This window comes from Rattus rattus, chromosome 5 (genome assembly GCF_011064425.1).
Source record: "Rattus rattus isolate New Zealand chromosome 5, Rrattus_CSIRO_v1, whole genome shotgun sequence".
Lineage (NCBI taxonomy): Eukaryota > Metazoa > Chordata > Mammalia > Rodentia > Muridae > Rattus > Rattus rattus.
This window is the reverse complement of record NC_046158.1, coordinates 108,031,319-108,057,771: the sequence shown is the minus strand read 5'-3', so window position 1 is coordinate 108,057,771 and position 26,453 is coordinate 108,031,319. Positions and strand designations below refer to the sequence as shown.

At 43.7% G+C, this 26,453-nt stretch overlaps 1 protein-coding gene across 1 annotated transcript; it reads left to right on the top strand.

Moving 5' to 3' along the window:
* The first annotated feature begins 1,250 nt into the window (after positions 1–1,250).
* Ckap2l (cytoskeleton associated protein 2 like) lies at positions 1,251–24,988 on the top strand. The gene is made up of 9 exons (XM_032904197.1): positions 1,251–1,333; positions 2,059–2,125; positions 4,362–4,413; positions 8,911–10,154; positions 13,090–13,297; positions 17,374–17,529; positions 22,077–22,137; positions 23,216–23,402; positions 24,744–24,988. Exons 1-9 carry the CDS (start codon positions 1,297–1,299, stop codon positions 24,967–24,969), a joined length of 2,238 nt encoding a protein of 745 aa, XP_032760088.1. The 5' UTR covers positions 1,251–1,296; the 3' UTR covers positions 24,970–24,988.
* The last annotated feature ends 1,465 nt before the right edge of the window (positions 24,989–26,453 follow it).

The following is a 26,453-nucleotide window of genomic DNA, read 5'->3' as shown; positions in this document are numbered from 1 at the left end:
AATCCCAGCCTCTCATCCTTTTTTATCATATTAAAAAGAAAACCAAATAACAAAAACTTTTGTGATTTTTTTTTTATTTCCCTCACTCACCTCATAATGTTTAGATATGTATGCCAGTGGTAACTCTTCCATCTCTTTTCTCCGTGATTTTTTTTTTCTTTCTAGCAGGCTTTTGTTAGCGTTTTAACTTTACCTTGTTGATGCTTTTCTGTTTAAACAAACTACTATGTTTCCATGTTTTACTTCCATTCTTAAATTTATATAAGTTTTCTTAAACTTTCCTCATTATTGGGAAATCTTTGTTCTTTTTTAAACTCTTCTAACCCCTTGCTCTTTTCTCTTCCCACAATAACATTTTTCTTCAATAAATATCTTTTATGAGATCTGCTGCCTCATATGACTCTCTCATTGCAAAAAGCCAAGAAGAAATTAATAGAGAAAGGGAAGAAGCAAAGAAGTAGAATAGGGCGGAGGCTCCTGAGCTCCTGAGCTCCTGAGCTGGGCTGGAGATACCCTCCCCTGGGATCTGCAACGGTTCTGCTGAAGAGGCTTCCTCTCAAAACTGTGTGGATTCTGGGCTCTGATGTCTCAGGATGTCCTTCTCCCCTCAGAGCTGTGTAGTTCCTGGGTTTCAGAGTCTCAAGATGCCCTTCAAATGGGACACTGTCCCACCTCAGAGCTCTGTGACTCCCGGGCTCCCGTGTTTTAGGATGTCCTTCCCTTGGGACACTTTTGACAGATTCCGCCATTTTTATAGCCGCCGCAAGCTGCTCAGGGAATACACGGAGTGTAGCTGTTTCTCGTAGGTATTTGGCCACAAGAATGAAAACAATAACTAATAAGGACCATTTGCATTTGGCATGCTATTATTTGCAGCCAAAGCCAGCCTAACCGATAGCACAGATACTTAGTCTCCGGCTTGTTTTCCCCCGGTTGTTTAACTGTCACAACCGTCTTTAGCCCAAATTTGGCTACAGTAAGGTCCTCTCCTCGGCCAGTCAGCTTGTCAACTTCTGGCCTCACCCACCAGCTCTCACTCTAGAGGCATCGCTGCGGAAGTGACCCGACCATAGGGCGGGCCTTCTCCGAAATTCTCCAATCTCAACGCCTCGGGGGAGGTTCCCCCGGAGGTGGAGGCAACAGCAAAGTGTCCATTTCCTGTTATCCCGCCCTCCCCAATTTCCTATTGGTGAATTTCAAAGTCGCGAAAGCCAATAGGAGCGTCCAGACGGGCGCCCGGCTCTCGTACCAGAACAAGGCGCGCCCTTTGAAGAAAGAAACTGTCACGGTAGAGTCATGGTGGGGCCCGGCCCCGCTGCCAGCGCAGCCGCGGGTAAGTGTGGTCGGCAGCCTCCAGAAGCTGCCAGGCCTCCCCCGCCTGCTTCAGTCTCCCCCGGGCTCAGATAGGTTAAGGACGCTGGACCCGGGTCACAGCGAGGAGCGGCGCGCTCCATTGCCGCATGGGGACACCCGGGTATGCTAGTTATGGCCAGAACTTTGACAGGAGTCAGGAGCCCGGTTCGGCCCCAGACCGAGACTCTGCAGGTTGACTGATAAAATGCGCGCTGTCTGGAGGTTGATTGATAAAATGTGGGCTGAGACTTAAGGATGCTGTGAACCCTAGTCTCTGAGGAACCTGGAGCCCTTCCTACCTCTTCAGTATGCCCCACCCCCATGTCACCTTCGATGTACACACACTGTCCTCATTTATGGGCCTGTTGTTCTGCGCACCTTCCTAGGCGCACAATTTTTAATTCCAGGGTTAGAAAAAAAATCTTGCTTTCAAATCCTGGCTTTGCTGCATATTAGTGGGTAAATTTAAGCCTGTCACTTCACCTCTGAGCTTCGAACAGCCAAATACCTCACAGGAGTGTTGTATTAGTGTAAACAGCTTGGTAAAGGGCTTGGCACCAAGCTAATACCGTTGGTATTGAAAGCAAGCATAACAGGACTGGTGACTTTACCAGAGCCAAAATAGCTACAAGAAAGGATCATATTTAAAGGTATAAAGGGTTTTCTGTAACGTGTCTGTTGTTTGATCGTGTCCATGTTTTACAGAAGAACGGTGGCAAAAGCTCCAGGAGTACCTGGCAGCCAAGGGAAAGCTGAAGGACCCCAACACCAAGTGAGTTCACCTTCCCATAGTGACAGCTGGCTTTGTTGCCCTGGTTACTAATAGCAATGATGTACCAGCCCTTTTGTTTCCAGTCTGTTTGACTTGCATGGTGATCCTGTAATAACAAAAGGAACGTTTCAGTCCAGACATGATTTTTAAAAAAAACCCGAGGCAGTGTTGTCTGCTGGCAGAGGTTTAAGCTTTTTTTTCCCTAACGGTCTGCAAAAGAAGAAAGGCTCTACGCTGTTACCTACGTCTCTGGAAGCTCTTCTGGTCCCTTCCAGTTCCTGGGAAAGTTGGTTCCCAGCAGAGCAGTTTCTGATCAACTGGAGGACCCTGGCTCTGGTGTGTGCTTGCTAAGACAGTAGAGGTGGTTATGGCCGGTCCACAGTAGCAGCACATCAGATGGCAGCACCTCAGCATCCTCCCAGCCTCTCCTTTGATAGCCTCCCGGCACATATTTTAGGTGGACAGACCATAACCACTTTATCCTTTGCTTTTCTCAGAACTATACCATCTTTGTTCTGTTATTTCTCTCCTTTGCTTGGAGTAGGTGTATTAGCCTCCTATTTGGATGGCAGTTTCGTGTGTGTGTGTGTGTGTGTGTGCGCGTGTGTATGCCAGACGGGGTTGTTGGGCGTCTTTCTCTAGCACTCTCCACCTTACTCCCGTAAGACTGCATTGCTCACTGAACCCAGAGCCCAACATGCCCCTGCGATCCACTCATCTCCGCCTAGTGCCTGGGTTATGGCACTCACCATGCCTGATTTTATGTGGATGCTGGAGATCTTCCTAGCCCGTGTAATTTTACCTAGGGTTTTTCCTCGTCTCTATTTCCTAGATTAAATGAACGAAAATTGTTTTCTCAACAAAGATTCATCTGGTACCTATAATGTGTCTCTCTTCCCTCCCTCTCTGTCTCCTTTTCTTCTCACTCTTCTTCCTCCTTCCTCTCTTCCTCCCCTCCCCTGTCCTGTGAGTGGAACTCAGGGCCTGTCACATGCTAGACGGCAAGCACTCTGCCACTGACACACATTCCCCAGGCCTGTCCGTCACTCTTAGTGCATAAAGATACATAACTTATGGAGCTAGAGACATTCCTGCCCTCCCACGGCTTATCGCATCCACGTCTCTTTGTAAGTCTTGGGTTTTGGCTCATGGAGATGGAGTCCTTCTAAACTGTGCTCTGTTCTATCTTTCTTTTTGGTTCACTAGCTAGATTTCAACTTCAGCTTCCGTCCTCACCAGGTACCAGAATGCGCAGATGTTCCATGAGATGTTCCATGTAGTGTTTACATGTAGCCTAGGCATATCCTTTTACAGATTTGAAATCACTTACAAGCTACTCGGGACTCCCAGTACATTGTCAATGCCACGGAAATAGTTCAGTTTAGACAACAAGGGGGGAAATACACGTGTTCAGTATGAATTCAGTTTTATTTTTATTTATATTCATACTTAATAATTTAATATTCATTTTAATATTTAAATTATTTATATTATTTTATTATATAAATATTTACATTAAATACTTATATTTCATTTTTTTATTAAACATTGGTTAAAATCATAAATGTGACCCCCGTGATCTGAAGAATTGGCTGTTCAATCCACCTCTGGAAATCACTGATGAAGAGACATACAGCCAGGAAGGACATTTCTTTTCTTTTTTTTTTTAAAGATTTATTTCTGCATATGAGTACACTGTAGCTGTCTTCAGACACACCAGAAGAGGGCATCGGATCTCATTACAGATGGTTGTGAGCCACCATGTGGTTGCTGGGATTTGAACTCAGGACCTCTGGAAGAGCAGTCGGTGCTCTTAACCGCTGAGCCATCTCTCCAGCCCGGAAGGACATTTCTTAACAAAGCAGTTGTTTTCTGTCTTCCCTCTCTTGTCTGGCCCTCAGTATGCAAGAGCTGGTGCTTAAATAAGACTGTAGCTATGAAGAAGCCACATACATTTCATTAATATTAGAATGCTTCATTTGTGCCTAGGAGAGCCCCCCTAAAACGTCACCAAAGGAGTTGGTAAGAGTGGCTATGATCATGGAAGGGGATACAGGGCTGAGGAAGGAACACTGAGGGTATTTCTTATTAAATCAGAATTTTGATTTTTTTTTTTTTACCCTATATAGAAAGTCTATTGGTTTATAATCCTAATCATAATGTTTTAATCACTATTCTTTCCAAGGTTTCCTGATTCTTCTGTACGAAGGATTAATTTTATTTTTGTCTTTCATAGGCCTTATCTAAAAGCCAAGAATATCTGCCCTAAACCACCATCTTCTAAATATGTAAGTACATAGCCCTATATTGTATGATTTAATATTCAAACCAAAATGCTTTAATAATAAAATAAAGTGCTGAGGCAGGAATCAAAACTGTCTGGCGAAACCCAAGTACATAGGATACCCCTCCTAAAAAACTAAATATCACTGTTATTACAGCTGTGCCCATTTATATATGAGAAATGGGATTCAAAGAGAATAAGTCCTTGGCCTAATTATACAGCCAGTAAAAGTCAAGTCCTGTCTCATTCTAGTAATAAGTTATATTGAGTCCATGGGCCACTTAAAGAATAAACCGACTGTTAAAAATCATTCTGTGAGTTTTAAACCATCAGTGAGATATGCATTAGTATCTTTCCCAGCCCTACAGTGGCCCCTGTCTCATTTGTATCATTATTTTCTTTTGCTTACATCTTTTCTACTGAGAGTCCTGAGAATCATCTCCCAGAGTCTAGCACAGAGCCTTCTCTAGTCAATCTTGAGTAAATCTCTCTTGAGCCAAGTCCTCCTTACATCCCTTGTGAATTTTCTTCCTTCAGATGCCCAGAGTGAGTGAAAGTAAATTTAGCTTAAAGCAATTATTCCTACTTGCTCTATTTTCAACTTGATCTGACAGTTCTGAGGTTGTTTTAAAAGAATTAAGAGTCAGCCTTTCTTGGATAGCTCACTTTGTCTACCAGATGAAGGAGTCAAATTAATCTCTAAAATCTACCCCCACCCTGCCCTCAGTTCTAATGTCTTATCCTAGGTATAGTAGCACTTTTCTCTCTCACTGGAGAGCTTGAAACTGAATGACCAGTTCTACCACTTGTAATACTTTAGTCAGGTCAGGCTGATCCAAAGTCAAGATACGAAAAATGTCAAAAAAAACATTTGCAAGTCACATACCTTATAAAGATCTAGTCCCCAGGATAGGTGTATGACTCTTAGAGTTCAAACAATTAAGAGACAAATGACTCAGTTTTGAAATGGTCAGAGTCTGAGTAGACATTTCTCAAAAGATGTTGAAGACAAGAAGAAACCAGTTCTGTTGCCAATACTGTTAACCATTAGGAAAATGCAAGTCAAACTGACAATGAGAGGTGGGGCTGGCAGACCAGGCTGATAATCCCTGCTAAGAGCAGGACAGTTGAAGGTTCAAGGCCACACTAGGCAACCTAGTAAGACCTGTCTCAAAATAAAAAGTAAAAATAAGTCTGAGGAATATAGATCAGTAGAAAAATGTTACATGCACCAGACTCTAGGTTCAGTCCCCAGTAAAACACACACCTTTTGACACATACAGACACACACACACACACACACACACACACACACACCTGCACACATACATATACCAAAAGCAACAGCAAAGCAAACACAAACAAAAGCAGTGAGAAACTATGCCACACTTACTAAAATAGCTAAATTCAAAAAGACGTTTTGGGAGGATGTGGAAAAACCAAACCTCATACATGGAAGATAAGAGCATAATTGATGTAGCTACTTTGGAGAAAACTTTCACGGTTTCCTAAAAGGTAAGTATTGATTTACCAAATGGTTCTGAAATTCTGTAGGCATATCTAAAATTGAAAACATGCTCATGTGAGAATTGTGTGTACTCACAGTAACAGTGTTTATAACCCGAGTGTTCATTAGCTAATGGTGAATATGCATAGCCACACCGTTTAAATTACTCAACCCTGAGCAAGAAGTGGAGGGTATGCTTGCAAATAAGGTTTGGGGCAACCATCTGTACTTCATGCTCACCTTTTCCCCCTAGAAGCATCAAACTTCTCTAAAAAGCTTTTTACATTCTTCCATTTTAAATAACAGCGTTCTGGGCTGGAGGTATAGCTCGGTTGGTGCATTGCCAGCTCAGCATGCACAGAGCTCTGGGTTTAACTCCAGCATCACATAAACTAGGTGTGATGGCTCATGCCTGTGATCCTAGCACTCTGGAGAAGGAGGTGGGAGGATTAATGTATAAGGTTATCCTTGATGGCATATCAAGTTCAAGGCTAGCCTAGGCTACACAAAACTCCTTCAGAACAAAAGTAGTAAAGTACTAGTACCTGGTCCAACATGAGAATGTTATGCAAGAGGGAAACGAAAAAGCCAGATGCATCCACACAACACACACACAATGAATCTACCTAGTTAAGAGGTCCCGCTGCATAGGTATAGTATATCTATGTATGCTCATAGCTCAGTGGTTGCTAAGACCTGTGGAGAAAGGGAGATGAAGAGTGACTACAAGACCTGTGGAGAAAGGGAGATGAAGAGTGACTACTAACAAATCCCTTCTTGGGGTGATAAAAATGCCCGGCAGGCTGTGGGGATCATTCTACAACCTTGTAAACCTCCTAAAACCCAGCCAATCGGAGGCTTTAAAATACTAAATTGTATTAAAATCTCAAAGTTATTAAAATATATAAGAAAATGTAAGCCATAAAAATGCATTTAGACATTTTTATAGCAGCCTCCCACTTTTTCAGTAGACAATAGAACTCTGAAGCAAACATCAGGTCCTAGTGGCAACCCAGATATAAATACAGCCGTGTGGGTGACCACCTCACTCTGCCTCCCGTCCCAGCTCTCCTCCATCTCACCCTTGGCAGCACCACATGGCTGATCGTTTCAGGCTGCTGTCCCTAGTGCTATGTGGTTCTTGTTTGAGATTCCCTCTACGGATTTACCTAGGGAATCTTCATGCTATGAGCAAAACAGTGGTAGTTTGAACCTTTCTGTGTCTTCTCATGGAGATATATGCTCTTTCATTTGTTGAATTCTCCTTCCTGAGTAATTGCTGTCACTGTGGATACTCCACTGCCCTCCTCTCATTATTTACCAGGAAGTTCTCCCCTCCTTAGTTTTTGGTTTCCTGTAACCAATTCTGTTTTTGTCCAAAATTAAGTCACTTGACTAAAACATCTGCTTATTGTTCTACTTTCTTTTCTGTTGCTATGACAAAAACATTTTTCCCAAAAGCACCTTGAGGCTGAATTGGCTTATATTTCCAGGTCGCAGTTCATCACTAAGCAAAGTCAAGCCAGGTGCTGAGGCAGAAACCATGGAGGGAATCTGCTTTCCAGATCATCTCTCTGGTTCGCCCCAGGATCATGCCTAGTTTTCCTCTTCCTCTTCTTCTCCTCCTCCTCCTCCTTCCTCTCCCTCCTCTCTCTCTCTCTCTCTCTCTCTCTCTCTCTCTCTCTCTCTCACCCTAACTTTCTTTCTTTTCTTTCTTTCTAACTTTATTTCATTGAACAGGCTGGCCTTGAACTCAGAGATCACCTGCCTCTACCTCCACAGTGCTGGAATTAAAGGCATGTGCCATCACACCCGGCTATTAGCTGGCTTTCTTATATCACTCATGACCATCTGCGTAGGGATAGTACCACCCACAGTGGGCAAGTCCACCCCATACCAATCAAGACAATCCCTCACAGACATAGCCACCAGACAATCTGATTTGGGCAATTTTTCAACTGATAGATATTTCCTCTTCTCAAGTTCAGGTTAACAATAAAACTAACTAAAGTACTTACTAACCTTAAAAAAAAATCTAACCTTAAGAATCTGTCTTGTGTGTGTCTCTGCTCCTAGAGCTTTTCTTAAGTGTTTTCTTTGGCTATTTTTCATGTTTTATTTTATTTTATTAATATTTTTAGATGCCTGCTTGTTTTGTAACAAGAGAGAAGGGGTAAAGATTTGGATGGGAAGAGAGGTTGGGAAGATCTGAGAGGAATTGGGTTAGGGAAACTGTGATCAGAATAGATTATATGGGGGTTGGGGATTTAGCTCAGTGGTAGAGCGCTTGTCTAGGAAGCGCAAGGCCCTGGGTTCGGTCCCCAGCTCCGAAAGAAAGAAAGAAAAAAAAAAAAAAAGAATAGATTATATGAAAAAAAACTATTTTCTACAGAAGAAAACATTCTATCTTGACTCTACAAGTAGGACCTCAGATGTCTTTTGTTTTATTTTGTTTTTCTGGGTTTTGGCAATTGTTGAAGGTAGGAGAAGGGGTGTGTAAGACTCATGTTGCAGTGTTCTCTCTCTCCCTGTGTTTACCTGTGTTACTGATAATAACAGACAGCACTGACTCAGAGTTCAAACGTTTCCTAGGCAAGTATCTAAAAGGAAAACGATGGTTAGTGTGGTTGGACAAGGGAGGACTTGCTGAGATACCTGCTATTAGTTATTATGTCGTCATACTGAGGTGTATCTGTCCAGGCCAGTTAGAAATACTCTTCATTGGAACATGAAGGGCATTAAAAAGAAGCAAATTATTTTTTGAAACAACTATTTTTTAATTAACTGATAAATAAAAAAGACTGGCATACTTCAAATAGAAACTCAAATTACAAGAGTCATCTACTTACAAAGGTGAGCCTTTGCACTCCATGTTTATCTTTCTTAAATAACATCCTAAGACTGGTTTGTAGATGTAATTCAGTTGTTTTCATCATTTTAAAAAGTAAGCTATTGTTATGAATTTTTAAATATATTTTTTCTTTGTGTTTTCAGACTCCTGGACCTAAAAAAGATGTTTCCAATCATGTTGTTTTGCCTGGCAAAACTACAAAACCCATCAACATTAAACTCCAGGCTAAACCAGCCAGTATCACAGGGTCCCAGAAGCCAGAGTCGATGCCACCAAAACTTCCAAGCAAAGGACTCACGCCAAGATGTTTTCCTTCTAACTCAGACTATAAGCAGTCCAGCAAGCCTCAGCAGCAACATAAAACTGTGCCATCCACTGCAGGACTGTCAAGAAAACCCAGGCAGTCCCCTGATACACAGGAATTAAAAGCCAAACAGCAACAGGAAGCTCATCGAGGAACGGCTAAGTGTGCAGATCCTGTGGCTGACACCCATGCTGAAAAGCAATCTTTGGATGGCTTTCTAGATGAAACGAACAAAGAAAACTTGCCCCGAACCTTGCTAAAACCTAAAAAGCCAGATTCTGACTTACATTCTATAAGAAAGCCAAAAACTGGCTCTTCTAATCAAACTCAGAGAAGTCTGGCTCCTAAACAGATCTCAAGCAAAAGTTCAGTTACTCATACTGCTCTGAAAGACAGAGCCAACAAACCGCTCATTAGAAACACACAAACCAGAGCTCAGCCGGGGAAGTCTCAGCGACTCCCTACAGCAGATTCATCGCGACCAAGAGGAAAACCCTCACAAACAGCTCCCTCTTACTCCGTTCCAGCCCATTATAAGACTCAGACATTGAAGAAACCAGTGATCAAGAACACACAGGATATAATGGTTAACAGGGTTAGATCTGGAAGACCAAATGAAACTAAGGTACAGCCCTGCCCTGCTACTGAACAAAGAGTAAAACATACTAAACCTAGTTCCCACCTCAGTGTGCTTCAGGGAGGACATAACAGTAGGCATCTCAACATGAAGCAGGATCAGAAGCCTGTGCAGCCTTGTCTTGGACCCCGGACATCATGCATTCTGCAAAAATCAAGAGCCATAAGCCAGAGGCCTAATTTGACGGCTGGCAACTTTAATTCAGTCATTCCAAGCACACCTAACATCAGAGCAAATAAAACACTTAACAGTAAGTACAGTAGCACGTTTCAACAGAAAGCACAGACAGTGGACTCCAAGTTCAAAAGGTTTCCTCCCCAGAGCCATTTTCTGAACAAGACTGCTCCCAGGACTCAAGCCAGTACCACAGCCGCAAGTAGGAAGGGAGCCCCGAGCGCGACCCAGACTCACCCGCATGTTAAAAAACCAGAAGGAGAGGATCGGAGGTACTTTGCATTAATTCCAAGATATTTCTGATTGGGGCTGGGGCTGTAGCTCAGTGATAAAGCACGTACCTAGCAGGTATGAGGCCATAAACTCCACCCTGGGAACCACCAACATATACACACATTTTTAGACGTGTATATATCCTTGGTTGAGAGATAGTTCCTTGGTGGTATCTAGCAAAAGCTTGAAAAGAAGATAGGAATAAATATTAATACTTAAAGCTAGGGGGCTCACAAATGTTTTCTAGATTATAAAATTGTTTTTTAAAACTGAAGGCAGAGCAGAATGGATGAGCAGGAAATAGGAGTTGCTGGTGGGAACTAGCCCCCAGGAAGTGTCCTGTAAAGATACTGAGCAGCAGAACAGGACAGGTTGAAAGGAACCACAGTAGTAAGTTCCCATAGCTAGAAAGTAAGGAAGCAGTGATTAAATGTGGCAGTTACCAGAAGGAGAAGTGGGAAGCTTCTAGGAGTATGAGTTAGCCAGGCTGGGTAAAGTAAACAGAAATGGGGATCAGGTGTTGGGAATCGGAACATGGGGTTGCTGGGGCTCGAGCTATATGTGGTACTTAAAGACAAGCCAAAGGATTTTGTCCTCTTTGTGCCCAAGACTAGTTGCAATCCCAGAATGCAAATGAGCTTCCTTAGAGTGCACATATATATGCCTGCTTAGAATAGAAAATGTACTCCTGACAACAGTGAAACAAACATTAAAGTTAGGTGATGGCTAAAAGTTGCAGCAGAGTGAGGAAGGGCAGCATTTGGTCTCAGAACAGAGCTCTTTGCCTTCCTACCAGAAAATAACTTACTGTTTGGCAGTGTGGCTGAGAGGGTAGAGCCAGGACGACTGCCTGAGCAGGTTCTGGGGAAGTTCATTGATGTCTTCGTTGAAACCTAAGGCAGCTGAGGAAGAGGAGGAGCCCAGCAACCGAGGGTGGGTGAGAGTTGTCTGCTCCAGAACTCTCAGCCTGGGTCACAAATTAGCTTATGACAGCATGTGTCGTGTGGTTGCAAAGGGAATAAAGTCTGTGGAAAGACTTAGATCCATCCACTCATGATGAGTGGTCCCTCATCACCCGAATCTTGCCAGGCTCAAGTGAGCAAGGAAGACTTAGAGTATACATGGAAAGTCTAGAGAAATTAGTCCTGGCATACAAGTCCTAGAAGTGCACTGATTTTAGGAAAGGACAGTTTTCTTCATTGTGGTCAGAAGCAGGCTGGGGAGATAAGATAAGAATGCTAGGGACTGAAGCAGTGATTCTCACCCTGGGGGTGCGACTCCTTTGGGGGTCATGTATCAGACATCCTGCATATCAGATACTTACATTACAGTTCGTAAAAGTAGCAAAATTATAGTTATGATGTAGCAATGAAAGTAATTTTATGGTTAGAGGTCACCTCGGTGCGAGGACCTGCATTGAAGGGTCACAGCATTAGGATGGTTGAGAACCACTGAATTGGAGGAAACAAAGATTGCGTGTCTCAGCTTTGTTAGCATGAGAGAATCATGACTATAATAAGCACCGCATAGATTGTAAGCTTGCCTGTCTTCTAGATAGAGTCAGAGGAAAATGACAGTTAAGAACTTTCATTTTTTTATAATTATTGACATTTGGGAAAGGCAAAACCATAAAGACAAAAGGCAGAGCAGTCAAGAACTGGAAAGTAGAGGTAAGCTTCACTCTCTGAAGAGTTTTGGGGGCTGTATTATATCTTGATTATTGGTACAGTCAAATTGTCTTGTGAATTTATACCCACAGAACCACACACTTCTAAAAGGTGGGTTCTACTGTATTGTCATTGAAATCCTGTGTGTGTCAGGCACTGTGCTGGGCACTGAACACCCAGCTCTGCCTTCACGGAGTTTGTACCCTACTGGAGGAGGCACATAGGAGCACACTGATGAGTGAGGCAGGATGATTGCAGACCCTTTGAACAGAGGGCCAAAGATGCAAGACCCTGAGGCAAGGATGAGCTCGGTCAGGACACTGGAAGGCCACCAGAGCTCCATGAGGGAGAGGGAGGGGACTGTGACGTGAAGTCAGGAAGGATGGCAGGACAGCCACAGAGAACTGTTCATTCTATCTCAGAGCCATGGGAAGTTATGTTACTGATGGACTCTATGGACAGAGGGGACAAGAGTTAGAGCAGTTGCTTCATATTTCAGACAGACGGTAACGGGTGTGGCTCAGCATGGTGATCAGGAGGTGTGTCAGACACAAGGAAAAGCAAAGACTGCTCCTGAGTTTAGGGACTACTGTTTATCAAATTGGGGGAATAAGAAGGGGTTTGGAGGTAGATACCAAGAGCTTTGTTTCGTGTGGTATTGGCTTGAAATGCCTGCTAGACTACAAATACAAGTACAAATAAGGCCATGTGTTTAGCACAGTGAGTATGCTGTTTCTGTCTTCAGACACACCAGGAGAGGGCATCGGATCCCATTACAGATGGTTGTGAGCCATCATGTGATTGGACATCTGGAAGAGCAGTCCGTGCTCTTCTGAACCATCTCTCCAGCCCAAGGGCCAAGGAATTTAAAACCGAAGCACAGGAGCTAGAAAGATGGCTCAGCGGTTAAGAGCACTGACTGTTCTTCCAGAGGTCCTGAGTTCAATCTCCAGCAACCATAAGTGGCTCACGTCTATAATGGGATCTGATGCCCTCTTCTGGTGTGTAAGGGTACATGAAGGCTGAACTCTGTATACATTATAAATAAATTGTTTTTTAAAAAAAAGCTGAAGCACAGTCAATCCTCTGTAGTCCTAGCAATGCTAAGTGACAGTAAGCCCAGCGTGGACACTGCTTCTGTACACCATCGATCTTCATTCTGTCCCCCTGAACTTGTCTGCAGTAGTGGATTTAGTTATCCAGTCTCTGCAGTCACGTGTTAAGGAAAGAGGGAAAGAACTAACTCCCCTCCCCCATCACATTACAGGAAACAGCTGGAAGAATGGCAGAAATCTAAAGGGAAAACCTATAAACGGCCTCCCATGATATTTAAAACAAGAAGAAAAGTCATAGAGGAAATGAACACCTCCTTCTGGAAGAGCATGGAAAGAGAAGAAGAAGAGAAGACAGCTCAGCTGGAGCTGTCCAGGAAAATCAACAGCACTCTGACAGAGTGTCTGCGGCTCATTGAAGAGGTGAGTGAGAGGGAGGGTGCAGATCTCTGCCGCACTCCGAAACCCAGCCACTCTCCAGTACAGACCCACAGTGACAGGAGCAGAAGTAACGTGAGGACGTGCTTAGGTGGCTGCTCAGATCTCAGGAGACTAACCCGGAGACTAAAGAGACAACAGGAGCTTCTCCTGTGGCAGGGTCCGAAGAGCAAGCAACATTTACTCTGGATTCATTTCCCGAATTCTAACGTTTGTTTGGTTTTTGCATATGAGTGCTTTGGGTGTATGTGTATAGCTGCATGGTGTGTTCAGTGCCCATTAGGCCAGAAGAAGGCATATAAATTCCCAGACTGCGGATTACAAATGGTTGCCTGCCACCATGTGGGTTCTGGGAAACAGCTCTGGTCCCCTGGCAGAGCGCCCAGTGCTTTTAATCAGTTAACCATCTCTAGCTCCTCTGAGTAATTTTGGTAGCTAGAAATGGCGTCCTGGTTGTGTCTTGGAATCCACAGATCAGGATAAAGTAGAGAGAAGACAACGGGTGTGAGGCCGAAGTGACTGCCTTAGTAAGCAGAGCCTTTATAACGCGCTATGCTGAACCTCTGGGCAGAAAGACCGCACCTACAGTAGAAGTAAGCCTGTCTGGTAGCGGTGGATTGGGGGACACAGGGGAACATTGTTTAATATTTCACCTGGGGTACATAGAAAGTTCATAGCCAGCCTCAAACACATAGTGAGGCCTATCTCAAAAAATAAAGGAGGCGAGGCAGGGGGATCAGATTTGCTGATTTCTCTAAGATCTTTTTAAAGGTTATAAAATCTTTTGGATTCTAGAAATGTTTTCTCATGTGTCAGTGTCTATGTTTGTTCTGTCCTTTGTTAATTTCTTAGCTTTTCCTTAAAAGCTTGGCCTATTTAATCAATCTTAGTTTCCCATGAATATGGTGAATGCTATAAACTTGCCTCCTGGTTTTACTGTCTAATATCTGTCACATTTAATAAATACTCATCAGCCAGGCTCAGGTCACAGAAACAGATGCCTTTGGCCAGCATGGCCCTACAGAAACCTTCCTGTTCTATTCAGAAGTTCCCTGAACCCTGTCTGGTTTGGGATTTTATGGAGACCTCATTACATAGGCATAATTGACTACCTTGATCTACGTTAGACCATTAGTGGTCAGCTTACTCTTCATCCCTCCCCAGAGTCTGTGGGTAGGACCGAAGCCTCCAACCCTCTGACTCTGCTTGTCTCTTGTCCTGTGAGCAGCCACCATCTTCAGGCTACTCTAGGAACTGCCAGTCATCAGTTCGTTAGCATGCCAGAGACTTTGGAGATCCCAAGGATTTTAGGAGTTATATGCCAGAAAATGGAGGAAGACTGCGTATGTAATTCACAATATCTCACTAGAAGAGGTGAACTTCGGAGAAACTCGGATTCCAACTTCCAGAAGGGTGTACTACCCAACAAATAGTAGTGTTTTAAGGATGAGAGGAGGGGGCCTGTGGGCCTGGAGTTCAGACCTTTTTTCCCCTACCCTGTGGTCCCCTACCAGTGCTGGCTGCAGCTAGAACCAGCTGCTGTCGCTGGTGAGAGACTATTGCTAGGGGATGAAAGTGGATGAAAGGATTCTTCTGTCCTTCACCTGGGCAGTCTCCCTCTATTCTCCTGTGTGGACAGGGCCCAGCCAGAGCCACCCCAGACAGAAAGCCTTCACAGGGTTCCAGCCCCAACATCACAATTCAGATCCATCGTGGGTTTGAGCTAAGTTGAAGTCGTTGGCTGAGTAGCTGGCTGATGCGGACATGTTCCCATTGCTCTGCATTTGTTTCTAAGTGCCTAGCATTTCTATTTAGACCTCTTCACCTCAAACGTTACCTTAGCAGCAAGTCTTCTCATTTCATACAGTGGCCTTTCTCTTACTGTTACTAGTCTGCAATTGTATTGTGGTTGGCAAAGGGGCCTTCTCTAGATTCTGCTTAATAGAATTTCTTGGTTGAGCTTCCTTGTTGTCTTAATGACTGATCATTTTAGTAACCATTGCAAAAGTGTTTAAAACAATGAAACAGTGTTTTCTGTTTGATACCCAGTGTCTCCCTTTCTGAGGGAATTATGCCAGAGTTGTTCCAGAAGGACTAGCTTCTCCTTACATTTGTCAGGGTTTGCTCCTAGTTTTCTAAGTGTTCAACACATTCATGACTCACTGTAATTTCTCTGATATTAATAGTACCAAACCTCTTTTTTCTTTCTTTCTTCCTTCCTTCCTTCCTTTTTTTTCATTTGTGAGGTCTTTTTCACGTCTTTAGTTTTAAATATTAGAGAGTATTACGGGTGTATACAAACTGAAATACTCCACTTTAAACAGCAGGTCTTGCCTTCCACAGTTAATATTTAAATTTACTCCTGACACTTGACTTTGTAATTCCAATTACAGGATTCTCCTGTGTTCACGTTCTTTTATTTCTGTATTTACTGTTGTTTTCATGTTTCATAAAGAAATTATAAATCAATGAAATGAAATAACATGGTAGATGGAAATTCAAGTATGTTTACTAATTACACGTGTAGACTTCGAGTTCTTATGCTTGGAAAGCACTGTTACTTCACCCTCCTGCTCCATTCATAGTTTGGGAAGGATTTCTAACTACAAGGAATTTTCTCTAAAAATTTAGAAGCTCCTGCTTTCTTTTGTTTTCCTTGTATCTGAAATTTTTGACTTATTGAGTCTTGACTATGTGAATCTCATTCCTTATAAATAATCCCTTATTTCCCCTACCTCTCTAGGTGCTTTAAAGATAGTTATTTATTTACTTTTGGTTTTTCAAAACAGGGTTTCTCTGTGTAGCCTTAGCGGTCCTGGAACTCACTCTGTAGAGCAGGCTGGCCTTGACTCACAGAGATTCACCTGCCTCTGCCTCCTGAGTGCTGGGATTAAAGGTGTGCACCACCACTGCCTGGTCTTAAGTTATATTTTTATCTTGGTTTTCTATATATCCATATATTCATACATATATGTGTATATATTAGTTGACTCTAAATATATATACATGCATACATAGATACATTATGTACTAGTTAATTCTCCAAGAACATCCAGTGTAAACAATTGTTTATCTGTCTAGTCCTTAAACTTTTTTCTCGTATGGCTTATTTGAGTGTGTGTCTAACTTTGCTCTCAGCGTTCAAGAAATTCTTTTCTATGGATACGAGATCAGTGAGCAGCAGGTGTGGCCTTAGGAACTCTGAACTTGCGCTTTGCACTGCTTGTTTCTTTGTTGTGTCTCCCTGGGTTCTGGGAGAATTCCTCGTGACCATCTATGCTCCTTCTGTGGTAGGGAGTTTGCCACTCTGCTGATCCTGTCTTCTCCGCCCCTCACTCTCTGTGCTATGTTCATTCTTCTTAGTTGAGTTGATTGTACCTTTTATATCGCATTGCTTTCCTGGGCCATTGGTGATCATCAATTGGGAGTGTACAGTTGTGTCTTTACATCTCCAGAGGAGCTTGTGAGCAGAGCGGAGCCTGGACTTCTTAGTTTGTTGGCTCACCTTTTCTCCTAGCCCTTGTCACCGCCCTGCCATGCACCTAAGCCAGAAGCCATTTCTAAGTCCTTTGCATAGAATTTCCCTCTTTTGTATCTTCCTGCATGAATCTGCAGTAGACCTGCACTCACTCATCTGCCCTGCCTTTTGCTTCTCTCTGCAGCTTTTCATGCATGCTGTGGTTAGTCACGTGGGAAGTAGCCTTCACTTGCAGTTCACAATTCTATTAATATGTGGACATTTTTAATATATAAGAAGAATCTATTAAACTAAATCTTGATTCTGTTTGTGTCTTTCATCCCATAAAAATATAGAACATATTCTTTACCTTATGCTGTGATAAATGTTTTTTGTCTTATATAACTCTTAAAATGTAAAGGTCCATGTTAAAAATTATTGAAATGTACAATTAAAATGGGATATTTATATGTTTATTATATATTTCCTATACCTCAGTGAAATTGAAATTTTAACTTCAGAAAAATTATAATGATTATGCCTTCAGAGATATGAGCATTAACAGTGATGTGGTAAAAATGATATCTGGCATTTCTTTTTCCAGGGTGTACTTCCTAATGAAATATTTACTGTAGTGTCCAGCATTCCTGAGGCTGAAAAATTTGCCAAGTTCTGGGTGTGCAAAGCAAAGTTACTGGCAAGTAAAGGCCCCTTCGATGCTCTTGGATTGTATGAAGAGGCCATTCAGAACGGGGCAGCAGTGAGTATCTGTCTTGGATGGCTGATGTCAAATTCTCTTTCATGGGCTTTCTTTAAAGATTTATTTATTTATTATATATAAGTACACTGTAGCTGTCTTCAGACACATCAGAAGAAGGCATCAGATCCCATTACAGATGGTTGTGAGCCACCATGTGGTTGCTGGGAATTGAACTCAGGACCTCTGGAAGAGCAGTCAGTGCTCTTAACCACTGAGCCATCTCTCCAGCCCTTTCATGGGCTTTCTTTGTGGTTTGCAGTGATGTGGTTCTGTACTGCACCGTGAAGCTTCCGTTCATAGGAGTTAGGGGGCCACGGGGTAAGTATGATCAAAGTGCCTTAGACGCACACCTGGAGAAGCACAGTGAAACCCAGTGGTTTTTACAGTTAACGCACTAGCAAAAACTTACTTCACCTCAAAAGGCAATCAGAGAATCTGAGGGAGACTGTATTGGCTTTGTGTTTTGTTTTGTTTTGTTTTTTGAGACAAGGTCTGCCTGCTTTTGCATCCCAAATTCTGGGAAGAATGGCATGCACCACCATCGATTAGCTGTAGAATGTATTCTTTATTAATGCATCAATTACTTCTTAGATTCTTCTTAGAAAGTAGGTTTACATTTATACCAGTAGAATTTGGGATTTAGGGGTTTGGTTTTTTGGTTTTGGGTTTTGTTTGTTTGGTTGGTTGGTTTTTTTTTTTTTTTTTTTTTTTTTTTTGGTTTTTGGTTTTGGGCTTTTTTTTTTTCCCAAGTACCCATGTCTTACTTAACACTAGTTACAGAAATAAGTAATTTGGGAAATGGATGTAGAAAGTTACAATATAGTATCAAGATCCAATAGTTAAAAGAACTTAGTGCACTAAGTTCTGAACATCACAAATCCAGAGCTTACTAATTCTAAAACCAAACAGAAACCACCTTCCACAGATTTATTTAACAAAGAGAATATCAAATAACTTTGTAACTCTTTTCACTTAAATGTCGTTTTTCTCCCCTCCTCCCATCCCGTGGAGCTCACTTCCAGGATTGCTCATGCTGTTGTACTTGTGCACAGCTTGGTCAGTCTCACTCAGTAACAACTCTTCCTTGCCCACCCCCTCACATTTCTACTTCCCAGAGCAAACCCATTCCATTTTTACCTCTAGTTTCAGAAGACATACTTACATTCCCATTTCATGACTTTTCTCTTTCAGACATAATTTGTGAACTTGCAGATGAGGACATGGCCTTGCCCTTCTCTTACACAGATCTGCCCATCCCCAGCCCTCACACACATGCAGACAGCCCCGCCTGTTCTCGTGGGCCTGTGCCATCGTCCTTGTTTCCATTGGCGCCATATGGAAGTCTGCTCACTCTGGCGTCTGTACTGTTATTCATGTGTAAGAATACATGGTTGTACTGAGCACTGGAGTATGCACTGTGATTGCCTTGCCTTTCAAACGCATCTGCTTTTCCTAGAATTTTCCTAGAATTAATCCATTGCTTACTTTGCCTTTGTTTCATTTTCTGGATATTTATTATATAACTAATTTTCATATTCTTTAATTTTCTAAATCACATCAAGACTTCAGTTAGACTGCTGATTTATTTTTCTCTGAGACCCCTCTCGTTTATTCCAGGTTGGACAAGGATTAGCTTCTGTCTTTACCAGATGTCCTCTGGCTTTGGTCCCCAGCACTGCAGACAGTTTCCGCAGTCCTTGAGGGTCTGTGTCTTGCTTCCTGCATTGCCTTTCTCTTCTCCAGTGCTCTTCCTCTGCTCTCACTGTTGTTTCAGTCTCAGTTACTCACTGACAGATTTACTCAGATGCTGGTGAGGTTGGGGTCCACGTACCCACACAGGTAGATTTGAAAAGTGTGTCAACAGCTCCAGAGGCCGGCCGATGCTCAGTTGTCAGTAAAGTGCTTGCTGGACAGCATGAAGAGCTGAGTTTGATCCCTAGCACCCATATAGAGTAGCTGGTTGTGGGGACACAAACCCCAGCACTGGTGAGGCAGACAGGCGGCTCCCTGGGGCTTTCTGACCAGACAGCCTAGCCTGACTGATGACTCCCAGGTCCAAGTGAAATGTAGCCTCAGAAAACAAAATGGATGGCTCTTGAGGAACACCAAAGGTTGATCCCTGGCTGCTACATATATATATATATATATATATATATATATATATATATATATATATATATACACATATATATACATATATATACATATATATGTGTGTGTGTGTGTGTGTGTGCACTTGTGCATACACAGATACATATACACTTAACATGCATACATGTATGTACAAACACACCAAAAACAAGCAAAGCTCTGGCCACATGTTGTGAGCTATCCAGTAGGGTAGTCTAGCTGTACTGGTTGGTAGAGACCCCTCTATCAGTACCAGTATCTTCTGGTCTCTCTTTAGCTGGTTAGAGTATTTGGGGATGGGGAGGTCTGTCAGACTCCTTCTTGTGAGCTAGGAACTGTGCAGGAGAGATAGCCACTGGGGAGAAGAGACCTGGAGATTCTGATTTATCCTGTTATCAAATAGGCACCCACCCCAGTCCTCCCTCAGGAATGGGGACAATGTGTCCCAGGTTTCTGTTGGGTGAAGAGGGCAGGGCACAGTCACCAGGCTGCATGGGGTCTGGCTGCAGACCTAATGCCTCCAGAGGCCTCATCTTCTGTTTGTGAGTTTGGAAGCTCTGTGGTGCATGCGTGTCAGGAGTTTCCTCAACCTCTCTCTGCCCTCCCCCAGCCCCAGCTCTCTGAGGTGCAGGTTGGCAGTCCTCTCCAGCACTCCATCCAACGTCTTAGCTACTTGTTCTCTCCAAGTTCTTCTTAATCCTGACTCTCATTTCAGTAGAATTCAGCAGAGCTTTGGAAGTGTGTGAGGTCCAGTCTACCGTTTTTACCAGAGAACTATACACATGCAAAACATGCTTCATGAGGCTGGGATTGCCCCAGTATCCCAACACTTGGGAGGCTGAGGCAAGAGAGTTGCCATGAGTTTAAGACTAGCTTTGTCGGGGTTGGGGATTTAGCTCAGTGGTAGAGCGCTTGCTTAGGAAGCGCAAGGCCCTGGGTTCGGTCCCCAGCTCAAGGAAAAAAAAAAAAAAAAAAATATGAACCAAAAAAGACTAGCTTTGTCTACACAGCCCGACTTAGCTTTAGCCTATAGTACATAGTAATACCATGTCTTTAAAAAATTAATAATAAAATATGCCTGATGCAAGTATTTTATAATTCACATTTATTACAGTATGTGTATGTATTTCCAACCTCAGGTGTTTACAACTTGTCATTTGGTTGGCTTGGTTCTTTGGTTTGGGTTTTGTTTGTTGTTTTGGTTAGAGTGGGGTGTTTTGTTTTGTTTTATTTTGTTTTGTTTTATTGAAACAAATGTATAGTGTCATTATGTAGACCAGGCTAGCCTGGAATTCAAAGATCTGCCTGACTTTACCTCTAGAATGTTGTGATTAAAGATGTGTGTCACCATGCTTAACCAAGTGTGTGTGTGTGTGTGTGTGTGTGTGTGTGTGTGTGTATACACGTGTGCTTATTAATTTGATACAGAGTACCTAGTCAGAAAAACATTCTAAATATAGCATCCCTGTGATAAAGCACCAGCTGACCTTGCGTGTGCAGTGCACTCTGTGACACGGCCCACGTGCTCGTCTGTGCGGTGCGCTCTGTGACGCGGCTCACGTGCTCTTCTGTGCGGTGCGCTCTGTGACGCGGCTCACATGCTCTTCTGTGCAGTGCACTCTGTGACACGGCTCACATGCTCTTCTGTGACATGCTCTTCTGTGCGGTGCGCTCTGTGACGCGGCTCACATGCTCTTCTGTGCGGTGCGCTCTGTGACACGGCTCACGTGCTCTTCTGTGCGGTGCGCTCTGTGACGCGGCTTGCGTGCTCTTCTGTGCGGTGCGCTCTGTGACGCGGCTCGTGTGCTCTTCTGTGTGGTAGAGCTTTTTGTTTTCCTTCCCTGGGTTCATTTTTTCCCTGCTCTTTAGATACAGTAACTAAATAAAGACAAGAAAGCAGAGGCCAAGGAAAGATGCAGAAAAGGCTTTAAAACGCCTGCATGATGGGACTGTGGGGGAATTCTTCCTAAAGTTTAACCTCTGGTTAAATCTTTCTGAAATACAGTGCCCAAACTTTATCATGAAAGCAAGAAGTAAACAGACAACAGGGGTGCATGGTGCATTTTCTGTCTGTCTAGCTTTATATCTTAGAGGCAGAAGCTTTATTTATGTAGGAACACATTTTTAATGATATGACATAAATTATTATGAAAAAAGAATTTGGTTTAAAGAAATTTATTATAAACAACTTTGAACACATCTTTTCACTGAAATTGGGTGTGCCAATGTTAAATCAACATTGTTGGTTTCTTCAATTTTCCTTATGAATCTTTAAAACTGAATCATTTGAAGTGTTTATGGGATTGAAAAAGAAAACGTTTTTATTGCAGAAAGTTTACTTGATGCCAAGCAGAAGTCCTTAGCTCAGTTTTTCCATGAATGCTTTTAATACCGTTTGTTTATTTTGCTATCTCCAGCCAATACAAGAGCTGCAGGAAATTCTGAACATTCCGCAAGACACAAGCAGAAGCGCAGAAGGTACGGTCACTTCTGCACTTTTATATGAGTAGAAAGGGAAAGGGTACTGTACCTTAGAAGATAAAATAGGTTCTTACCCTAGATGTCACATAAAAATAGACCTAAGGTGGCCAAGGTGGCTCATGCCTGCAATCCTGGCTGCGGTTTGCCTTAAATCCAAGGCTAGCCTGGACTACAGAGTAAGACCTTTTAAGTGTGTGTGTATGTTGGGGGTGGGGGAGAAGAGGAAGAGGAAGAAGGAAGAAGGAGGAGGGGGAGGAAGAAGAAGGAGGAGAAGGAGGAAGAGGAATGAAGAGGAGGAGGAGGGATGTAACTGGGACCGTGAAGGCGTATAGAAAAACAGATAAGAAGCTAGTACTTTGAGGAGCAGAGTAGAACACTCGATGAGGATTATTGTAAAGGGGAAGTGGGAGCCATGCCTTTGCACTTGCTGACCGACTGACCTTCCTTAGGACCTCAGCCTTTATACTGTGTCTGCCCATCCCCGTTTGATTTCCTTCCTTTAATGTTTGTTGTTGAGCTATCATACAATGTTACTACAACTTTTTATTCACAGCCTAATGTGAAGGGATTAAGAGATTTAATGAATTAATTGTAATAATGACAAGAAAATTGATCCAGGCTGTGGTGAAGGAGAGTGACTAGACTCTCCGAGCTCTCATGAGAATAAGAAATGAGAATGTGGTCAGCACTGTGAGGGATTGAGGATCCATCATCAGTCAGCAAATGTGCCCAAAAGGCTGCCTGGAGCCGCCTGGGAGGCTGCCTGGTGTCATAGGGCATTGTAGTAGGGCTTGGCAAGAAGGTGGGGGAGGGTTGGAGGGAGTATCGGTGGATGGACAGTCAATATGCATTTTATAAATGTATGAAAGTTTCAAAGAATAAAAAAAATACTATTTTGTAAAATATAGCAAGGAAAAAACCATGTAAATGGCAGTTGGAGTCACAGCTCTTTACCTGCTCTGCAGAGTCCAAGAGGGTTACTGGGAAGTCGCTGTGCACACTGCCTGCGTTACTGATTTTAGTTTAATTGTTAAATTGCTTGCCTCTTTCTTCCCTCCCTGGCCTGTGTGCACAGCAGTCACCTCTGACAGCTCAGCTGCTGGAACTAATACCACAACTGTGGAAGAGCTGGCCAAGGAGGACGACTCTGAGCAGCCCTGCCCACCGCTGACAGAAAGGGAGCGGGCCCCAGCAGCACCTCGGATACCCATGGCGGAGTGGGATAACCCTGGTATCAAATTACAGGTTGCCCCGATCCCTAGGTAAGCAGAGCCCAGCAGACTTCTGACCACAGACCTGATTTTAGTGGAGTTCTGTTTCTTCTACACACATCAGAGAAGCAGGAGTAGAGACCTCTGCTTCAGGTGTGGTGAAGGGTAGGTCGGGTTAGTGTCAGAGCTCTCCGAGACCGAAAAGGTCAGCGCTGAAAGGAGAGCTGGGATCCAGATTGCACTGGCAGATGCCCAAATCACGGTCTCTGACGCTCAGGAAGGGGCTGAGGGTGGGCAGAGGTTAGAACTGCACAGCCAAGTCGGGCTCTTTTTTTTTCTGTGTGTATATACTGTCCCTTCCTGCCACCCTAAGACTTCTGGGAAGTGAGTGCTGCAGTCAGGCTGGTGTTAGCGTGGATCCACACCCCTCCTGCATCTGCACCACTGCTCCACTCTTAGGTGTCCTACCAGCCTGGCACCGAAGGGAACTGGGTAGTGCTATCTCCCAAGCGAGTGGGAGAGAAGGGGCTGTAGCAGCCCTAGGAGAAGATCAAGGGGGCAACTGAGTCTGTTCCAGTCAGAGGCCACTGCTCAGAGCCTTCTGCTCTCCAAGAGGGATCTGTTCAAGGCAGAACCGCAGCCATTTTAAGGCCATACATACGACAGTGCATCAGTGTTGTTTCCAAAAGTAAGTTTAATGTCTCTCTTGTCTGTTCATGCTTCTGGAAGGGCCGTACATAGGAGCGCCAGGGAAGCAGTTCTGTGCCTCCCTCTGTCTGGAGAACACAGCTACCCTGACCCATAGCCATCATTTGCCCCACTGTTGTTGGCTCACAGATACAGGATAGCAGTCAGCCCAAAGCTCACCTCCACTGGCTCCACATGTACTGTGACAGGAGCTTTTCAGATGGCCTGCCTGCTCGTTCACATAAGCTAATGCAGCCAGTGGTTTTCTGAAGTTTAGGTCAGCCGTGGAAAGGTTCCTAATTGCATTGGCAACTTTACAAGGAAGACGCCCAGTTGTTCTGTTTCAGTACATGGTTGGAGCAGCGTCTTAATAGGCTTTGAGCAATTGAGTGGACACAAGAAGGAATCTCGGAAGTCACGGGTGTAGTCAGGCTTGGTGTCGGGCCTGGGTTCCTCAGTGTGTAAGGATAGACAGACAGCGGCTGTAAAGCAGTTGACGTCACATAAAGACCATTCTCACCCTTCATTCATAACAGCACAGTGCTGACACCACATCCAGGAGCTGGACTCTCTGAGCTTCAGGGAAAAGCCACCGTAGGCTCACACTGAAGTACCAGCTATGCGTTATTGCGGGGTAAGAAACCAAGAAGGAAAGAGAATGCTCCTGTAGCCGTGAAGGTTTGAACGCATCCGTTGGTCTTTCAGAATATGCGGGATGCCGGAAGTGCAAGACATGAAGCTCATCACTCCCGTGAGGCGCTCGGCCAGGATCGAGCGCACGCTGGCGCGCTACCCAGAAATGCTGCAGGAGCGTGACATAGTCGTGGCCTCTCTTAACGAGCTCCTGGAAGTGGACAACACAGAGTGCTTTGTCTTCCGTGAAAATGAGGCTCTGCCTGTGACACTGGGCTTCGAAATCCTTGAATCATGATCTTTTGATATTTGGGTTTTTTTTTTGTTTTTTGGGTTTTTTTTATTTTAAATGAGTTTTTTTTTTTCAGGGCTTGCACGACATAAATGCCCTTGTCTTGATGACCTGAAATAAATGTATGTTGAGTCCCCACGATGCAGACGATAGACTCTTGGGTCTCAGAAGTAAGGCAGTGGGTTTACTCTCACAGCAGACATCCCCAAGAGAACTCTTGGTTCATGTGTTTCTTATATACTTTATGATAGTTTTACAGCATGCATAACTTCAGGATACCAAATATTCATTTATGTCAAGTGTAATAGAAAAAAGAAGCTCACACTTTGCTCATCTGCTATAATCCTATTGTGATCATTCTTTGTACCCAAAGGTTGGTGCTGTGGTGTGACTGACTTTCAGCATCCGCCCTTCCCTGGAGGGTGGTTCCTAGAATACAAAGATCTGACTTTTGACACCAGCTCCCCAGGCTGGAAAGTAAAACTCCACAGTTACAGAGAAGTTGGGACTAGCCATATCTTCACTTCTCTCTGTGGAGACCTTTGACTTCTTCACAGTGACCCTAGAGATGAGGGTGACACATGTCCTCTCTGGGCGGGTTTCCTCTAGTGAAGCACAATCCAGAACTGAGGTGGCAGCCCAGGTTCATTTGCAGTCCTCCTTTTGCACTTGTCATTCAGAAATGCCTCAAGCACAGACAAGGTTGTAGGGACAGAAGTGCTGCATGCATTCCCTTCTCTGCCAGCGGATTTGTAGCCTGAGGAGGCCATGAGCGCCCCAGAGACCATGGCAGGGCTTTTTTTTTTTTTCCTGCACCTTGAGCAAACTAACTGTTCTTAGATGGAAAAACAGAGTTGTTTTGTAAATATAATGTATAGAAAAGGCTATTCGGCACATTTTTAAACCTTAGCTTTGTTACTATGATTGCTAAGTACTAAGTGATACTTAAAATAAAAACCCCTGAATATCTGTTCATCTCTGTTTGTTGTTCTCTTTATTATCGTGGTGATGGCTTTAGTAAGACGTGGAGTTTCTCTGGGAAGATACTGATAGACACCCCAAGAGATGCATTGTTACCCTGGATAGAGGATCTGATGTGATCTCATGAGGAGGTGGACGTTTTGCTGAGGAAAGCAGATCCACCTCTCAAGATCAGGCTTATACCACCAAGACTCTTCAAACTCACCTAGAGAGTCTCCCTGCCAGAGACGGAGCCCTCTGTGAGAAGTAGATCCATCCCTGCTAGCATGCAGCCAGCTCAGACGGTCGCTTAGTGACCACAAGACTTGTAGAAGCATTAAAATCACTAAGCTAGAGTCTGAAGCCAGGCCCTCCAGCGAGAAGGAACTTGCCTCAGACCTCAGACTCCAACTTCAGTCCTCACAGGCCATAGGTGGGGCCTGCAGTGCCAGACTCTGGAATGGCTCCCTTCTCTGGGCCTTCTCCTTCCCAGGCCTAAGAATTAGCTTGATTGAGCACTGGCTTCACTT

Coding starts and splice junctions, on each gene's coding strand:
- Ckap2l (XM_032904197.1), top strand. CDS start 1,297: ATGGTGGGGCCCGGCCCCGCTGCCAGCGCAGCCGCGG. Junction 1,334..2,058: donor CGCTGCCAGCGCAGCCGCGG/GTAAGTGTGGTC, acceptor CATGTTTTACAG/AAGAACGGTGGCAAAAGCTC. Junction 23,403..24,743: donor CAGGTTGCCCCGATCCCTAG/GTAAGCAGAGCC, acceptor TTGGTCTTTCAG/AATATGCGGGATGCCGGAAG.